Below are 14885 nucleotides of genomic sequence, written 5' to 3' on the forward strand. Positions count from 1 at the left end.
GGAGAAGAGGAAGAGCAAGAAATTGAAAACTTACTTGAAAAAAATAACGAAGGAGAACTTCCCCAATCTGGCAAAGGAAATAGACTTCCAGGAAGTCCAGGAAGCTCAGACAGTCCCAAAGAAGTTGGACCCAGGAAGCACACACCAACACACATCATAATCACATTACCCCAGATTAAAGATAAGGAGAGCATCTTAGAAGCAGCAAGAGGAAAGGAGACAGTTACCTACAAAGGAGTTCCCATAAGACAATCAGCTGATTTCTCAAAAGAAACCTTATAGGCAAGAGGGGCTGGAAAGAAGTATTCCAAGTCATGAAAGGCAAGGACCTGCTTCCAAGATTATTCTATCCAGGAAAACCATCACTTAGAATAGAAGGGCAGATAAAATGCTTCCCAGATAAGGTCAAGGTAAAGGAGTTCATCATCACTCAGCCCTTATTATATGCAATGTTAAAGGGACTTATCTAAGAAAAAGAAGATGACCTAAACTATGAACAGTAATGACATCTACTCAACAACTATCAACAACTGAATCTAAAAAAAGCAAACTAAGCAAACAACTAAAACAGGAACAGAATCACAGAAATTGAGACCACAAGGAGTATTATCAGCCGGGAGGGGGACGGGAGTGAATGGGGGAAAAGGTACAGGGAGTAAGAAGCATAAATGGTAGGTAGAAAATAGACAGGGAAAAGTTAAGAATAGTATGGGAAATGGAGAAGCCAAAGAACTTATATGTATGACCCATGGGCATGAACTAAGTTAGTGGGGAGTTCTCGTGGGGAGAGAGTGGTGCAGGGCAGAGGGGAATAGAGGGGAGAAAAAAAATGGGACAACTGTAATAGCATAACCAATAAAATATACTTAAAAATAAACAACTTTGTCAAGAACCACATTGTTTGTGATGGGAGATGTTTGAGAACTGAGGTTTAACTATATTCTTTAATCACATTTTGAGGCCCAAAAGATTGTTGCACTTCCTTTGATATCCAAATGGAAATCCACAGGCTCGTGATTCACATTTTGAGAAGACAAGAATGGCAGTGGCTCCCCAGCAGCACGAGGTGAAACTGTCAAGTCAGTACAGGACAGTATTAGTGACCCCCCACCTCCTCTGCAGGAGGAAGAGGCACTGACAACTAACTAAAAATCTCCTTTAAGAACACCATTGTAAATGATCCCACTCCCATGCAGCAGACATATGAAAGATAGAGTTAGGGACAGGCATCTCTCTGGGGGGCACAGGGTAGTACCACTGTCTGAACCATAGCCCTCCTCTTCTAGAGGGCTATGCTGTGGGGGCTGGAATAGGAGAACCCAAAGTTTTACTCCTGTAGAACATCAATTTCATTAGGAAACCAACACAGCAAAATCTGTGGTCTGTGTATAAAGTAGCCCAAATAATTGATCTGAATAAAATCAATTCAAGTATTTGCTGGGGCTCCACTGTGTGGTAGGATCCACAGAGCAGCATGCCACACATACCTGCTGCCACCAAGGCACCTGCCCAAGGTACCTGGAAGCCAGCAAAGCTGGAAAAGTAATATGCATGCAGTATCAATTCTGAATTCTGCCATCAGGAAATCTACAGCCCTGTAGCTTTGTGTTTATATGTAAACTCAAACTCTTGTGTGCTGGAGGGACTATGGACATTTAAGGGACATTATAGTCAGAAAAACAAAAGTCCCTTGATTTTTAGTATGTTGTTAGTTCCTTTTAAATTTGAGCTTCTCACAAGTGACAAAACTTAGAGATGATAAATCCCTAGAAGTTCTGCTGTTTCTGCTAGAAAAATCAAATGCCTCTTAGTATACTACATGTATTTTACAGTTTAAAATTTTTTTTTAAAAAACAAATTCCCACTAGTTTTATTTTTTAAAAAATTTGCATGATTTACTTTCTATCAGTCTTTTCTGGAATGCTGCTGCTGCTTTTAAAAAATATTTTATGTATTTATTTTTAGAGAGAGGGGAAGGGAGGGAGAAAGAAGGAGAGAAACATCAATGTGTAAGAGGACCATCAGTTGCCTTTTATGTGCCCCCAGCTGGGGACCTGTCAGGCTTGTGCCCTGGCCTGGAATCGAACCAGCGATTTTTCGGTTTGCAAGGCTGGCGCTCAATTCACTAAGCCATACCAGCCAGGGCTGGCCTGCTTCTAATGATATCAGAATCACCTGGATGAATAATAGCCAGTGTACATAGTCGAGTATTTTACATACCCTGTGCCCAATTCAGTATCATTACCATAGCAGTGATGGACAACAGTTTTAGCCAACATGGTGTAGTACCCTATTTCAGATTTTCTCAAGCTTGGCCAGTTGTTGGTGAGGATGACCAGTTTTTCTTTGCCTTGTCTGATCGTTTTCAGAGTATGCTAGTACCCCAGCATGTACTTTCCACTTTTCATAACAAGTTGGAGCCTAGATAGGAGAGACTGCAGAGACTACTTCATCTTTTTTTGTGGTCACCATCTTCCTGTCTTAGGTATGCGGTGGCCCCCAGCCAAGAGCAGCTGCCAAATGACTGGGGGGGGGGGGGGGGGGCAAGAAAGTTATAGTTATTTTAAGACCAAATAAAAAACTTATTTTAGATTTATGAAGCATTAAATATTGATCTTACTATTTCTGTTCCTTCTCCTACTGTTCTCCTCTTTAGAGCAGAAATTCCCTTTTAGCCAGTGACTTCCAAGTTTCTATCAGTATGTCTATTACAGAATGAACACCCCAAACTAGTACATTCAGACCCCAGCAGAACTGGGAGCATTTGTGTTACTATAGGCAAGGGGTTCTGGAGACCTATGACATGCTCATCCCTAGTGCCAGTCACCTCTTTCCTAGGATGGGCCAGGCCAATCACACATGGACCATCTCAACATTTCCTGTCAGTGTTCCCCCTGATCCTCAGGCTTTTCCTCCTTCCTCCTCTCTATCAGCTCCCCTGATGCCTCCACAGTCATCATCCTCAACCTCCCTAGCCTCTACCTCCCAAACACATAAGGTTCAAATACACTCTTTGCTAACCAAGGGAACCAAAGAGCACGCATAGAGGCCACCTCCCCTGGTTCAAATGCTACACATACGTTATTTGAAGGCCACCATTTATAGAGCACCACGTTCTAATCTAAAACCTCTAACACTAACACAAAGAGTCCCTGCCCTCCTGGCCTCATTTGGTAGGTATAAAATGGTGCTCCTTAAAAGGATTATTCCCAGCAACTTTTTAAAAAATTATTATTTAAGAGATTTTATTTATTTTTAGACAGAGGGGAAGGGAGGAAGAGAGGGAGAGAAATATCAGTGTGAGGTTGCCTCTCGTGCACCCCCTACTGGGGACCTGTCCCGCAACCCAGGCATGTGTCCTGGCTGGGAATCGAACAGGTGACCCTTTGGTTTGCAGGCTGGTACTCAATCCACTGAGCCACACCAGCCAGGGCATTCCCAGCAACGATTTACGTTCTATTTCATATGCTTGATACTTCTGTACCTTTCCCTCCCACTTGCAAAAAAGTAAATACATAGCATGGAAAAAAGAAAAAAGAAAAACAAACACCTTTGGAACACACAAGGTTCAAGATAGCTCAAGGAGACTGCAACACTATAAAGCCAGCATATAATGCCACAGAAACCTAAGTATATGTCAGTTTTTAAGTGAAAAAAAATTTGATTTTTTAAAAGAAAAAAGGCCTTACTTATTATTTTTTAAAGTGGTCATCTTTTGCCCTGGCTGGTGTGGCTAAGTGGATTGAGTGCTGTCCTGCAAACCAAAGGGTCTCCGGTTCGATTCCCAGTCAGGGCTCATTCCTGGGTTGTGGGTCAGGTGCCCAGTAGGGGGAGGCAACCGCACACTGACGTTTCCCTCCTTTTTTCCTTCCTTTCCCTCTCTCTAAAAAAAATAAATAAATAAAATCTTTTTAAAAAAATAAAGTGGTTATCTTTTCCAAGGAGAGTTAACCTTCTAGACTAGACAAGTGACAAAGCAACTTCAACATTTTTACCCACCTCAGCTAAAGAAAGACCCTCGCCAACCATGCAATAGTCATCTGTGTATACAAATGCCAGCCCTAGAGAGCAATGCACTCCTTATAGACTTTAACTGGGAAGGGGCACAAGGGAACTTTCTGGGTAATAGATATGTTCTATCTTTTGATCTGGGTGGTGGATATACAAATACAGGGTGGGGAAAAAGTAGGTTTACAGTTGTGAGTACATAAAACACATAGTTTATTCTTGTATTATTATTGTATTATTTTCCATAAGAACATCCATAAATCTACTTTTGCCCCATCCTGTGTAAACCATCATGAAAATAAACTCTTACTAAAGTTAAAGAAAAAACAGACACATGGCACTTACCAAAATTTAAGAAAATCAGTTTGGCCTGTATCCCAGGACATAGTTTGATGAGAAATGGAATGGCAACATACAACCCCAAAACACAAAATAGTATCTTCCTCAGTCGAAACCACATACCCTTTCGCCTGCAAGAGAAAAGAAATTAACAAGTCAAAGGCAGTAGGTGCAATTTTGCTAGAGTTTATTAATAGCATTATCAAAACCACTGAGATCTACAAGTATCTTTTCCCACAAGAATACAGTCAATAAATAGCAAGAACAGCTTCCCACCTATTATTAAAATAATTATTTTAGGTAGTCTTTTAATTTGATCTTAGAATACTACTGTAAAATTTTTTTTCCCTGAAAGCCAAAGAAAACAGTCCTGACAATCACTATGCTAGCCCTGGGATCAGAACACAGCACAGACATCAGATTTTCAGAAAGTGCCCAACCTAATATCAGACCATGGCTGCAACTTCGTATCAGAAGACAGTGGCTGCCTCTGGGCCTTGTGATCACCCTCCTGCAAACCAGCCACAGGCATGGGTTACTCATTAGCTCCTTATAGGAAGCGCATACATCAACAGAACCTGCTCAGCAAAGTCCTGGGGGGGCGCTGGGGACTGTTGCTGTCACTGCATGTCCTCCCATTTCTGCCCTCATCCCTTCTGATACCACCCAATGGAGGTCCTTTCTCTAGGCACCTCAGGCCCTGTCATCATCCCAAGGTCTCAAGATCCTTTTCTAACCTCTATAACTAGCTCCCAGAGGTCTTCATGCTGTTCCTGATCCCTTTCAAAAATGTTCCTAGCCCAGACAGTCTCAAACTTCTTAATCTGGGGGCCTCTCTACAAATAAAAAATTGAGTACCTTAAAGAGCTTTTGTTCATATGGTTTATATATACTACTACTTGTCATATGAAAAGTTAAAACAAAGAAATTTTTTAAGTATCTACTAATGCATACAACACATCAACAGCCCATTACATGTTTATGTAATTAACATGTTTTAAAAAGTAATTATATTTTCCAATACAAAAACTTCCAGTTAGAAGAGTGGCACTAATACTTTTACAAACTTCTTTAAGGCAGGCTGCTTACTAAAGACAGACTGGATTCTTGTATATGTCTTTACATTCAATCTTGTTGCAATACCACACATCACGTAGTATCTGGGAAACTACAGTACTCCGTGACAGTGAAAAAGGCAAATAACATCTCAGTGTCATTATGAAAACATTTTGACCTTATGGACACCCTGAAATGATTTTGGGGACCTCCCGTGATCCTCTAGAGCAGCTTTGGGAACCACTGTTCTAACTTACCATAATAAGTAAAACTTTAGTGGGGCTAGTTATTTATATCTGGAATATTTTTAAAAAATACTTAAGGTGGTTTTAAAAACAGGCAGATGAATCCAAAAACATTATGCTAAATTAAGTAAGTTAGACACAAAAGACTACATACTGTATGATTCCATTTATCTAAAATTCTAGAAAAGGCAGAACTATACAGACAAAAAAAATAGAGAGTGGTTCCCAGAGGTTGGGGATAGAGGGAAAAGGTTACAAGCAACACAGGGCACTTTTGGAGTGATGAAATATTTCTTTTTCTCTTGATTGTGGTTACACAATTGTATACATTGGTATATTTTACTAGATGTAAATAATGCCCCAATTAAAATGATGACACATATGTACATCTGATAATGTAATTTACTTATTCATTCACCTGATTTATTCAAGTCATTACTAAGCACCTAAGCAGTCTCAGGCAGTGGACAATAAGGACAGCGAAGGAGGGCATCTGCATCTATGTTGTGCTCTCAGCTCAGTGGAGCAGTCATAAGTGCTTTGAGAAACGCATGTGATATTACTGAGAGCTATCAAGTGTTCTGGGAGTCCCCAGGAAACCTGAAGCCCAGGATGGGAGATAAGGACAATGTAGGAATGGCAGTTAGTGGTTAGTAATTTTAGGTAAAACTGAAAGTAAATATTACACTAAGAAATTCACAACAAGAGAAAACAATTTGATTTTGAAAACTCCATAGACCTTATCTTAGAAATTTTATATCATTATTTTTTATCAGAAAGATCTATACCTAAAGGACAAGTTTTCTATAACCTAGAAATATAGCCAGTACAGTGTTCTCAGCAGGTTGCTACCCAAAACCCTTCTCTCTCCTGGACAGCAAATGTTATCTATTTCCCTTTAGAACTGTACCTGGGTAGTCCTTTGGGGTATGTTTCTTTCTCTTCTATCCTGGGAGTTTTTTCTTATACAGGACATGAGTTTCTAATGTAATCTCTTGATATGAGTATTTTATAATGAAATACACAATTTTTTAAATACCGGAGCATATAAATTCCTATAATAAAATTTAATTTCTGTAGATTCTATTTCAATCAGTGCAAATGGTCAGAGTAAATTTTCTCTGGATGTCTGAAAATCTCTCTTTATAAGGCATACAGAGAAAAAATAATTACAAGTCTGTATTACACTTGCATTCTCAGCAAGACAAAAATATTTTCATAATTAAAAAGTTCAGACATAAGAAATACAAAATTGATTAATAAATCCAAGAGCTGTTTTTTTTTTTTTTTCCCAAGAACAAAGCAAGAAACAGATTAAGTTTTAGGCTAGAAAGAGAATATACAAAATTAGGGATAAGAAAGGTGTGAACCCTGAGGAAATATATACCTACCAAGCAAGCCTCCTAGTGGTTTAACAGGGCTTAAATGACACTTAATATAAGGGATGCAGTTTAAATATATAAACATTGGTTGCTAGCAATGACATTGGGATGTTGAAAACCACATCTGTTTAACAGTGTCAAAAATTCCCTTTGATTAAAATTCACTGCATTGGTTTTAGTATGCAGTAATGGCTGAAATCTGCGGTTTGAAAAACACTGTCTTGAATGATTTCAACATGAGGCAGGAAGAAGGAGGGAGGGATTGGACAGAAAGCAAGGAGGTAACAGATGCTTCTGGAGAATGCAAGGAGAAAGTCTTACATAATGTATGCAAAATCGGATGCTACCAGGAACCGAGTTGGTTAACGAAAATACAAGAAGTGGTCTCTCAGATCATGAGGAGAGGGCATGCTCTACCTAAAGGCATATGTTTTCACTTTGAAGTAATCTTTATATCATGTCTGGTGGGTTATCAGTCCATACATTGCACACCACACTGTGCCCACCCACCAACACAGGGGCAGTATATAGCCTAGTCTTAGGAAGTTGGCCATGCTTCCACTCCAGAGGAAACTGGCAGGCATGTGAGAATTTGGGGATCAAACTTCTTTTTCTTTAAACATGTTTTTGGGTAATATCTGAACCAGTCTTCTACAATTTCTTTTGCTGCCTGGCCCTCATAAGAATTTTAAAACTGTGTATCTATGCACAATTTTAAGCAGACATCTAAAATTTGTTATGTTTAAATACTTGCAAAGGATATAATTTTGATAGTAAATACTTTTAAATATACAACTCTCTTAAATGTATCCGACTTTGTTCAAACTTTGAGAATTAACTTTAAAGATATTAAACATGGCATCTGTTTGCCAGAAAGGAAATGAGGCTTGTTCTCAGCTTTAGAATTAGGGCAAAGGATTAAAAACATGTGCTATTTTTGCCCTGGCCAATGTGACTCTGTTGGTTGGAGCATCGTCCCATAAACTGAAAGGTCATGGGTTCAGTCCCTCGTCAAGAAACATGTGTCGGTTGTGGGTTCAGTCCCTGATTGGGGTGCATGAGAGGCACCCAAATGATGTTTCTCACTCACATCTATGTTGCTCTCCCTCCTTTCCCCTTTTTCTAAAATCAGTGAGGATGTCCTCAGGAGATTTAAAAGTATTTCTGATTTATTTTGATTATTGTTTTTGTATTACTTAGTGATAGACTCAGTTTTTAAACTAGCTCATTTTTATCCACTAATAATTTTTTTATATTTGAATTTTAATCTTTATTGTACTTTTTTCTCATTTCCGTTTACTCCCTTACCCCCAGCAACTACCACACTGTTGTCCATGTTCATGAGTCCTTTTTCCTTTTTGCTCAATCCCTCCACCCCCTTTACCTCCCCACTCACCGGCTGTCATCCTGTTCTCCATCTATGAGTTTATACTCATTTTACTTTTTAGTTCCATTTGTTCATTAGACTCCACATGTGAATGGAATCATATGGCATTTGCTTTTCTCTGGCTTATTTCACTTAGCATAATGTTCCCAGGTCCATCCATACATCCAGGTCACAATGGGTAAAATTTTCCTTTTTTAGGGTCAAGTAGTATTCCATAGTGTAAATAGCCCATAGTTGTTTTATCCACTCATCTACAAATATTTACATTTTACAATTTCTATTTATGTATATATTTTTATTCAAGAGGGATTTGACAGGAATATCAACAAATAAGTTTGGAGCATAAAATATACTACATTAGAATATTCTGTTTGGGAAGTAAAATGGAAGTACAAATTCAAGGAGATAAAGGAGTAACAAAAGGTTTCTGACCTAATAAATAGCTTATCATGTATTTTTCAAAGGGATGATGGTACCTATTAAGTCACCATGGTATTTTGAATCTGTTGGATACATTTAAGTACCTGTAAATTAGGGTAATCATTCAAAGTAGAAAGTTAAAAACTAAGCAAATTTATAAGCAGAATATGCAACCTTACTTCTAATTGTTCCAAACCCTCTCAAAACACATGCTTAAGAATATGGTGACTTCTTTCTGAACATTCAGAAGTGCACAGATAAAAGAATCCAGAAGAGAAAATAAAGCCAAACCAAAGCCAGTCTCATCCATTCTCTGTATACACTGGATGGTCATTGGGTCCACTTTAAAGCCGGACTGGGAAAATTACTTTCTATTCTTAGTATTCAGACCTGGAGCTCTTGCTGGAAAATAAATGTGATCTCATGAAGACTGAGGAAAGAAGCAAGTGCCCTAAGTTTAGACAAAGCAAATTGGTTCTGGGCCTAGAGACCACAGTTCGCATGCCCAGCCAGCAACTTCAGGGTTTTTCCATCCATTTCTGCAGAGCCAAACTCAATGCCAACCATGCTTTGTGCTCAATCAATAGTTCACGCCCAGGATCATTAATACGCCACCACCCACACTTCAGTTTCATGTGGTCATCTCCCCTCCCCCGGCACTTGGAACAGACCAGTAAGAATACTCATCTCCCTCCTTCCTGCTGGTCTCTGTATAAACCTGAGAAGGATGGAGGATTTGAGGACAAAGGAAGCCATCCTAGAGTAGTCAAAAGAACCCTTTAATCTCTAAGGACAGTACTTGAGGATTCTTATTGCAAGACTGAAACCACTTTCATGAGCAAATAAAGGATAGAAATTTTTGGCTTCAACAAATCAAGCAGGAAATCACATTTAATGAAGCAGGAAATCGCATTTGGAAGTAATCAAAAGCCAGCAACCAGAGTTTGGACAAAAGGGTGCTCCTACCTGCAGTGTCAGTTCACAGCTGTGGGAAGGCAGAGATCAGACACAGGGGTGCATGCTGTCTGGAAAATAGGAGAGGAGCAGGCAGGAGGGCCTGGGGAGACCTACAGCAGGGAAGGGCTGGAAAGGAGGACATGTATAGGCTCACGATGTCCACAGTAGGGGGATCCCCCAACTGACTTCAGTTCTGGCACCAGAACATGTCCTTCCTCTAAATTTCATTCACAGTTATGGCTCAGAGGTTTTTTTTTTTAAGCACTCTGGCTTTTCAGTATCACCTGATAGGCCTCGTGCCTTCTGGGCTAAAATATTGTATGTAATCATTTGTTACATATGACAAACTGAGGCTTGTGTACAAGACATATTATTCAAATGAAACTGAATGAACACAGCCTGACAGATCTAGGTAGGCCTAGGAGGAATGGAAAATCACCAGGCGGGAAAACTGTACCATGGGAAACTGTAGCCTGGGAGAATGCCTGCCTGGGAAACTGTCTGTCGACCCTACCCAGGACAAACAGATGCCCAGCTACGACTGGGGTCTGGGGTTGGCCTATCCAGCATAACAAGACGCAGCTTTAACTTGAGTCAAGAACAATGGTCGGCCCTGGCTGGTGTGGCTTAGTGGATTGAGCACTGTCCTGCAAACCAAAGATCACAGGTTCAATTCTCAGTCAGAGCACATGCCTGGGTTACAAGTGAAGTTGGGCCCCCAGTAGGGGGCATGCGAGAGGCAACCACACATTGATGTTTCTCTCCCTTTCTCCTTTCCTTCCCCTCTCTAAAAATAAATAAATAAATAAAGGATTAAAAAACAAAACAAAACAAAAACAATGGTCAGCAGAAATGGCACCCAGCAACCACCTCTAGCCAATCAGACTCTGACACCCCAACCAGTTACCCTTCCTGGGTTTTTGCACTTAAAAACCCTGTCCTAAGAACAACCGAGGGAATCCTAACCTCCCTCGGTTGGCCCCACCTTCCCCGACAAGTCTTAACCTCCCTTGGTTGGCTCCAATTTTCCCTCTTATTCCCCGCTAATAAATCCAGCTCTTTAGCTAGCGCTCCGTCTGTCTGGTTTCTTGAGTGACTCCAACCTAACACAGCCCATCTCTCCTGATGTCCAAGAAGACACTTTTGGGTCACATCATTCACAAAAACACACAGGACATACTTTTGAAGGTATGTGGAGACATCACAGAAATCCAGCAGCCAAACTACTGAGCCCACAAAATGCTATGCTAGACAGAATTGTAATTCAGAAAAAAATCAAGGTTATACAGTATCAGAAAAAAAAAAACACACTTTTCTGGTCTGCTCAGCTTTTGCCCATCCCTTCCATCTTCTTAGAATGCCAATGTTCAGACTCCCTTTGGCAGTTCAGAATTAGAAATCTGCCCTATCACAAGTCAGTTTTCTTCTGACTTTGCTTTCCCTTTCTTTGTTTTTTTTTTTTTTTTTTAAAGATTTTATTTTATTTTTAGAAAGAGGGAAAGGGAGGGAGGAGAGGGAGAGAAACATGAGTGTGTGGTTGCCCCTCATGCGCCCCCTATTGGGGAACTGGCCCGCAACCCAGGCATGTGCCCTGACTGGGCATAGAACTGGAGACCTTTTGGTTCGCAGGCCAGTGCTCAATCCACTGAGCCACATCAGCCAGGGCTGCTTTCCCTTTCATATCTCTTTTTCTTCTCCTTCTGAGTCTTCTAAAGAGATATTCAAACATAATTAAACTTCACTGAACAATGAAGACATTTTTTTCTAGAGGTATGAGCTGTCAAAGACTCTGTATTTGGAACAGGAAAAATAATCCAGACAGTCCCAAAAGGCCCTCACCCTCAAATAAATGCTACCACATCCCAGCTGGATCTTCTGGGTATGATACTGAACCAAGTGGTATTACAAAGTGAATATGTTTTCTATCCTGTCTACTTGTAGACTGGAAAACAGTTAATGCATGATGTCAAGACTAGCAGAGATTCACTTTCATTCTCTATTACCTATCAAAAAACAAACAAACAGGTAGAAAAGAAATGGAAAGTTTTAAAACACAGATCTGTACCTCCAATTTTAAGGGCAATACAGAAAAAAAGAATGAGGCTGAGCTTGGATGGAGCTGTCATTTCTTCATTTTTTTTTTTTTTAATTCTTACCATTTCCTACTAAAAGTGAAAAACATTTCCTTTGGGTGCATTCAAAAGGTATATTTTTAAAAAGATCTTTCACTGCCTGTCACCAAATAAAAGTTGTCATTTATACTTTAAGGAGCCAATCTTCTTTTCCCCAACTTGAGCTGTCATAGTAGGGCAATAATATGAACCACTGATGGGCAGTTAAAGAGGGTCCTTTCCTGAGAGAACGTAAGTTAAATTTAGGAACCAAGAAAGTTCAAAAGATAATCTTTATTAATAAAACCTTTGGTGGACAAGCTTGTTTATATAAATGCAGTTCCTGCACTTGAAGCTGAGAAAGAAAAGTATCCCTTAAGTGTGTTAAGTGTGCAGAAACTTTCAGTCAAATAGCATCTACAGAACTGAAAGGGTAAAATGATGCCCAAGGTCAGGCCACCACAGTAACTCCTGCTGGTTATCTCTGCATCTGAAATTGCTAAGGTTTTGTTACTGTATAGCCACATGGGATCTGCTGCCCGCTGCCCATTAACTCTGGAGGCAGAGGCTTGGTAAAAAAGAAGTTTTTTATTTAAAGCCTATACACTTTTGGAAGAATAATGGGCTTCTGCCTTAAAGGCCATTCCCTTTAAATCAACCAAATGCAAATAACCTCTCCACTCCTTGCCAGCTCAGTTCAAGGATGTGCCTGGAATACCTTCTTCCATTTTAAAATGCTGTACTTTGAGAAATACAGGCGGCTGAGCTGGTGCCCGGTCACCGTTTGGCTCCAGACATCTTTTGGAGTCTGTGCGCGCCAGTGTCTAATTCATGGAGTGCTGCCCTTTCCTCTGGCTGCTGACTGATGGCCCACCGCTTACACTCTGTCTCTCCAGCCATTGACTGGCCAGTGCATCTGTGCACCTGGCCAGGCAGGGCCATGCAGAGCCCTGCCAGTGCCAGTCACCAGGACTGCTGCCACCTCTGGTGCAGGAGAAGGGGCATGGGGATTGTTAGACCACAAGGTCTCAAGGGCCTGCCAGCCCAGGAACACTCTGGCCCCCAACCCCCACCTCCCAACCAGGCCAGCTGAGGGGGAAGGAAAGAGAGCTTCTGTGCTCCCTCCATTTTAAATCTTTTGTCCCCAAATCCTATGTGCTGTGGGAGTGTCCAACTTGTTAGCCAATTTAGGCTAATGCCCACAATGTATGTCAGCCAGCACCATCCCTGCCCCTTCTCCTGCCACCATGATCTGCAAGTAGGTAGGAGGGTTTTCTAGCTGCACATGGGCAGTTTCTGTCTGGGGTAGGGTGTCACCTTGTTACATGTATGCTGTGACGTTTTCAGTCTCATGCAGATTCTGTGCAAACTGTGCCATGAGTTGCCTTAGTTGTTTACCCTTCCCTGGGGTATATAAGCCTATCAACCCCCAGCTCCTGCTGCCTTTGCCACTTTCCAACCCCTTTCAGAGGTCCGTCCCCTCTCCAGGGAAGGCAGGCCAGCTGCTTCAACGGCTGCCTTGAGGTTTCCTGCAACTTCTCCCTGGGAAAGTGCAGCCTCTTGCACAGGATGGGTTCTGCTCCCTAGCAATCTGGCCCAACCCCTCTGTTACAGTTTCACTTCCCATAGGCCCTCCATAGTGCAAGTGGCACAAGCCCTCAGACTCCCCTTAAATTGCCATATATCTAATAAATACTCAGTGAGTGCTTCCAGACGGGGTTTTCCCATGCCCTGATTTGGCACCCAAGCTTTAAAAGAGTTGGGAACCACCACCTTCACTTTTCCTGGAGGGGTGTGATCTCAGCCAGTGCACCTCTCATCTCTCCAGCATCAGGACCAAGGCCCTTCATGTGCCAACCTAGGAATCAACTCTGCCTGCATGACCCCTCCATGAGAATCCCTCAGATGAGCACAGAGGAGGGACACACAGTCCTCTGGAAAAGGGTTGGAGTTACAGGAAACTTGGTGAGAATAAGAAGCAGGCCTTTTTGAGTAAGGAGGTATAGGACTGGTGTTGGCTTACCCCACATTTCTAATTTGATAGTGTTTTGCTTATCATCTTAGTGTTTCTGGGGTAGATGATTCCTTTACTGGGGGAGGAAACAGAGTGCTGGGTAAAAACTTAGAGCAAGGCACTCAATCTGGTAATATAACCCCTTTAGGCAGTTGGGGCTCCAGTGCACACTTCCCTCTAGAGTGACCATGAGGAGGGGAAGTGTGTAGCACAAGGCTCTCAACCCTGGGCAGGAGAACAAGGGGCTGAGCTGATCAGGCTCCTGAGCAAACCACTCTCTGAGCATCTGTTCCCTCTGTAATGGAATCACTGTTCAGAGCAAATGAGCAATGAAGTTGAGACAGGAGATAGTCAGGAAGGAGAAACTCCAGAGGTGCCCCAGGGCTAAGATAAAGGACATTGATATGGGACAGAGACCCTATTCTAAGACCAGTTGTTACCACTTTCTGGAAAAGCCCTGAATCATGGTGAATCATGAATGCACCTGTGCCGAAGATGCTCTATGACCCCTGCTTCATTATAATAGCATTATAATAAATTAACATTGTGGGACCCCATTCCCCAGTGGCCGATCAAGGAAAATCAAGGGAGACCACATGTGCAGTAACTTTGAATATAACTACTTGTACATGCACAATAAAATCCTGCCAAAACTATCCAGGAAATATCTGCCCTATAAGAATAGAATCCCTCCAGCCCCAGAGGTCAGTCTCTGCTCAGAGTTGTCCTGCTCCCATGTTCTGTGGAGTATACTATTGCTTAGTATCTGCTCTCTTTCTGCTATAAACTCTGTGTTTGGTTCAATTCTTTGTCCATGATTACCAAGAACCTGGTTACCTGTGCCTGCCCACCTGTAACAGAGTAATATGTTTAGCACGGAGCCTTGCACATGGAGTAGGTCACATTAAACTGAACATAAAGGGCCTCTACCAGGCCTGGGAAAGAGGCAAACACATCCTGGCTTTG

At 41.5% G+C, this 14885-nt stretch overlaps 1 protein-coding gene across 1 annotated transcript in view; it reads right to left on the reverse strand.

The window, feature by feature from the left end:
- The window catches only part of ABHD12 (abhydrolase domain containing 12, lysophospholipase), a 76427-nt gene that overhangs the window by 27630 nt on the left and 33912 nt on the right, over positions 1-14885 (reverse strand). Inside the window, exon 2 of the mRNA XM_024576791.4 lies at positions 4354-4478. Coding sequence (XP_024432559.1) covers positions 4354-4478 — 125 coding nt within the window. The remainder of the gene's footprint in view (positions 1-4353; positions 4479-14885) is intronic.

Source organism: Desmodus rotundus, chromosome 6 (genome assembly GCF_022682495.2).
Source record: "Desmodus rotundus isolate HL8 chromosome 6, HLdesRot8A.1, whole genome shotgun sequence".
NCBI lineage: Eukaryota > Metazoa > Chordata > Mammalia > Chiroptera > Phyllostomidae > Desmodus > Desmodus rotundus.